Source organism: Dendrobium catenatum, unplaced genomic scaffold (assembly GCF_001605985.2).
Source record: "Dendrobium catenatum unplaced genomic scaffold, ASM160598v2 fragScaff_scaffold_600, whole genome shotgun sequence".
Classification (NCBI taxonomy): domain Eukaryota; kingdom Viridiplantae; phylum Streptophyta; class Magnoliopsida; order Asparagales; family Orchidaceae; genus Dendrobium; species Dendrobium catenatum.
Window position 1 is genome coordinate 202,318 of NW_021319062.1, and position 3,699 is coordinate 206,016.

The 3,699-nt window shown below is 36.0% G+C and overlaps 1 protein-coding gene across 1 annotated transcript; it reads left to right on the forward strand.

Moving 5' to 3' along the window:
- The first annotated feature begins 2,547 nt into the window (after positions 1-2,547).
- Positions 2,548-3,026, forward strand: LOC110101580 (glycine-rich cell wall structural protein 2-like). Its single transcript, XM_020829543.1, has 2 exons — positions 2,548-2,688; positions 2,730-3,026. The coding sequence occupies exons 1-2, from the start codon at positions 2,548-2,550 to the stop codon at positions 3,024-3,026; spliced, it is 438 nt and encodes a 145-aa protein (XP_020685202.1).
- Positions 3,027-3,699: the final 673 nt, after the last annotated feature.

Genomic DNA, 3,699 nt, shown 5'->3' on the forward strand with positions numbered 1-3,699 from the left:
ATAATTCTATTTTTCGCAAGATTTGGAATTCTGTTATTCCTACTTACATTTTGGTTTTAACCTATAGAATACTTAGTGGCTTCTTCTTTGTTGATGACAAGCTTCAACGGAAAGGTTTCTACATCACCTCTAAACGTCAATGTTGTCAAAATTTGGAGAACATTGAGCATGTTTCTCTTGATGGTCCAATCATTAACATTTGGTATCATTTGGATAATGCTTTAGATCAGATTAACGTGAATTCTTGTATTCCTGCTTGCAAAATCATTGTTGCAGAAGCTAAAGCTTTGTTGTTAAGCTTAAAGTTCTGCTTGGATCACAACATCTCCAAGATATGGATCCAGTCAGACTCTATGTTGTTAGTTAATTTAATACCTTCTAATTCATGCAATAATGCTTCCCTTTTTAACCTTTGCAGGAATATTATGAACCTTCTTAATAATTTTGATGATATGACCACCTATATTTAGAGAGAAGGGAACAATTGTGCTGATTTTCTTGCTAAAAAGGGGTTGTAGTTACATCCACTGAACTTTACTATAATTTAAGTAATCTTTATATCCTTAAAGGTATGGTTTTGTTGGATAAAAATTGATGTCTTCTCTCCTGAGTTTTATCATCTCTGTTGATTTTTTTCGCATTTGCTTGTGTTTTATTTGGTTTTTGGAATCCCTCACTGTCATCTTTATCTTGATGGTTGTTTTTGGATGGGTGGACGATTTGCATTAATGAGCCATTGTTCTATTTAAGGATTTGTAATCATTTTTGCTATTAACATGTAGTTCTTTAATAGGTTTTTACCAAATCAAAAAGGGAGAGTGAAACTGTTAGAACCAGCAACATAATCCATGTACGAATACAGGTAAAAGCTAGATTGTCAAAAAGAGAAATTACTTCAGGAATAAAATGTGGACGAGAAATATCCTACACCATCTTGGATGCATCAAGAATAGAGCTAAAATGATTAACAACAGAGTAGCAAATTTTATCCTGGTCCTCAGTCCACATATAAACTCGAATCAAGCTCATTTTTTTTAATGAAAGACTTAGCCTCTGCTTACATGAGGCCACCACATCAAAATACTTTGTAATCCTATCACCTATAGAAATAGGGCTGCAAACGAACCGAGCCGAGCCGAGTATGTGAATGTTCATGTTTGTGTTCATTTAATATCAGCTTGTTCAAGTTTGGTTCATGTTTGTTCGAGCTTTATTGCTCGTGTTCATGTTTGGTTCATTTAAATTAATGAGTGTTCATATTCGGTTCATGTTCAGTTCATATTCGTTCGTTAAGTGCTTATCGAGCTTGTTCGCGAACATATTTAACGAATTTTTTTTAACTATCAAACAAATACGTTCATGAACATATCTATGAACAAACATATTTATAATAAAAGCAATTGTCTATGTAACAAAGGCAATGATTATTTATATTTATTAATTTTATAGTCAAATATTAATTATTTTTGTCTAGCTTATTCACGAGTTCAAAATCGAACACGAATCAAGCTTTTATCGAGCTTCTTTTCGAGCTTAATGTCGAGCTTGTTCATGAACTTCAAATGATGTTGTTCGCGAACATAAATGAGCCGAACGCATTAGTGTTCAAGTTTGTTTATTTAAGAATCGAGTATTTAAAATATTGTTCAAGTTTGTTTGTTTAGCTAATTAAACGATAACAAACGAGCTTTAATCGAACCGAACAACGAGTAGCTCGTCGAACGTTTGGTTCGCTTGCAGATCTTTAATTTTAGCTTTTTGATGCCAAAATTCTTTCTCAAAAAAAAAAAAGATTAAATATTAATATTACATATCATGAAAATCATAATAATACCAAATTCTAAATAAAACAATTGCAAAGTAAATATGAATATTCTATTTTTTTAAAAGATTTCGAATGAAATCATGTTGAGCATTCATGAACGGATATATAGGAGGGGCACTAAATAAGTTAAAACTACAGTTATAAGCCTTAAGCAATGATACAAAAATATTTAAAAAAAAAATCGTCTGTTCACAGTAATAAAGCCGTTGGTGTGAGCTAGCCTCCAAAATGTTAAACGGGGCCACGTAAATATCTGTAAGTGTGAATAGAAGAAACTTATGTTTTTGTTTTTGCTTTCTAAAATTAAAGATAGGCAAATGACGATATTCGATTGGGAGAACAAACTACAAAAGCAGAATAGGATAGCTTCAGAAAAAAAAAACCTTTCTCATCATACCATGAGAACCTACTTTCAAAAAAGGCAACCAATGTGGAGAAAATTCGATCATTCTTTTATGGCAACGCTTAAAGTTGGTGAAGTGGTAGCCACGCGATTTGATGTCATAAACCTACAGGAGCTTTAGCATGCAGTGCAAGCCCTTAGCTATAAATATCATTCACTCGGCCACCACAGCTTCTCATCCAACATTCCTTAAGCCACAATGGCGACTAGCACTAAGTTCACGGTTTGGCCTTTTTAGTTCTTCTCAGCATTAGCATTGCCATTTCCTCCGCCGCAAGGTCCTTGAAGAACATTCAAGGCGGCGGTGGTGGAGGAGGTCATGGTGGTGGAGGTGGAGGTGGGTCGGGTGGTGGATTGGGTTCGGGTTCCGGCTATGGTGAAGGTGGGGGATTTGGTGAGGGAGGCGGACATGGTGGAGCGGGCGGCGGTGGTCATGGCGGTGGAGGTGGTGGCGGCGGAGGTGAAGGTAGTGGTGCTGGTTAAGGATCTGGGGCTGGGCAGGGATATGGCTCTGGGTCTGGTGGAGGTGGAGCAGAAGGAGGAGGTTATGGGAGTGGCGGAGGTGGTGGTGGTGGTGGCGGTTTAGGCGGTGGACATGGAAGTGGGAGCGGATTCGGATCTGGCTATGGTTCTGGATCAGGTTCTGATGCAGGTGGGGCCCATGGTGGTGGCTATGGAAGTGGTGGTGGTGGCGGTGGCGGCTCCGGTGGTGGAGGTGGAGAAGGCTCAGGTTCCGGATCTGGTTATGGTTCTGGTAGTGGATCCGGATATGGGGGTGGTGTTGGAGGTCTCAACTAAGCGCAAGACTACTTTATTAATAACACTTAAGAATGAAAAATAAGAGCAATCGTGGTTATGCACTGGGCTACCTGTAAGAGAATATAATGCTGTGTAAACGTTTCATATATGCATCAAATCAATATATATCTGTTTACTTATATTAGATAATTAAGATCACTACTTTATGTGCTTCTCTTAATGTCATCAAGTAATCTAGTAATCTGATTCTATATTTTAAGGTTTTATTTGCGATTGTTTTCTTAATATATTTCAAAACAGCTTTTAAATACAAAAAATTTTAGTTCAGAAAATTCATATACTAAAAAATTAATTTAAAAAATAGTAAAAAAAATTGTTCCAAATAAAATTTAAATTTGATGAAACAGCAACTTATAAAGTAACTGTGTTTTTCGAACTGATGTCTTGTTTAGCTATAGCAAAAAATAAACAAAAAATAAGGATATGAAGAGAAAACAACTATACGTTGTGAAATATATATTAGATGCCTTCAGGCTGCTCATCAAAATTTAGCTAAGGTTCTAAATTTATTTCTGTTTGAGATCAGATATTTGCTGAAAATCAAGACATGAACAACCTACTGGTAAGAGTTGTTTTTCCATGAATTTTCTACTGAGATTTTATGGGAAGACTGAAAAGCACCATGAAAATTATTCAAAAAACTTATCATTTA

Excerpts from the sequence above, each read along its gene's own strand:
- LOC110101580 (XM_020829543.1), top strand. The coding sequence starts at position 2,548 with ATGGTGGTGGAGGTGGAGGTGGGTCGGGTGGTGGATTGGGTTCGGGTT. Across the intron at positions 2,689-2,729 it reads TGGAGGTGGTGGCGGCGGAG|GGATATGGCTCTGGGTCTGG; the intron begins GTGAAGGTAGTG and ends GGGGCTGGGCAG.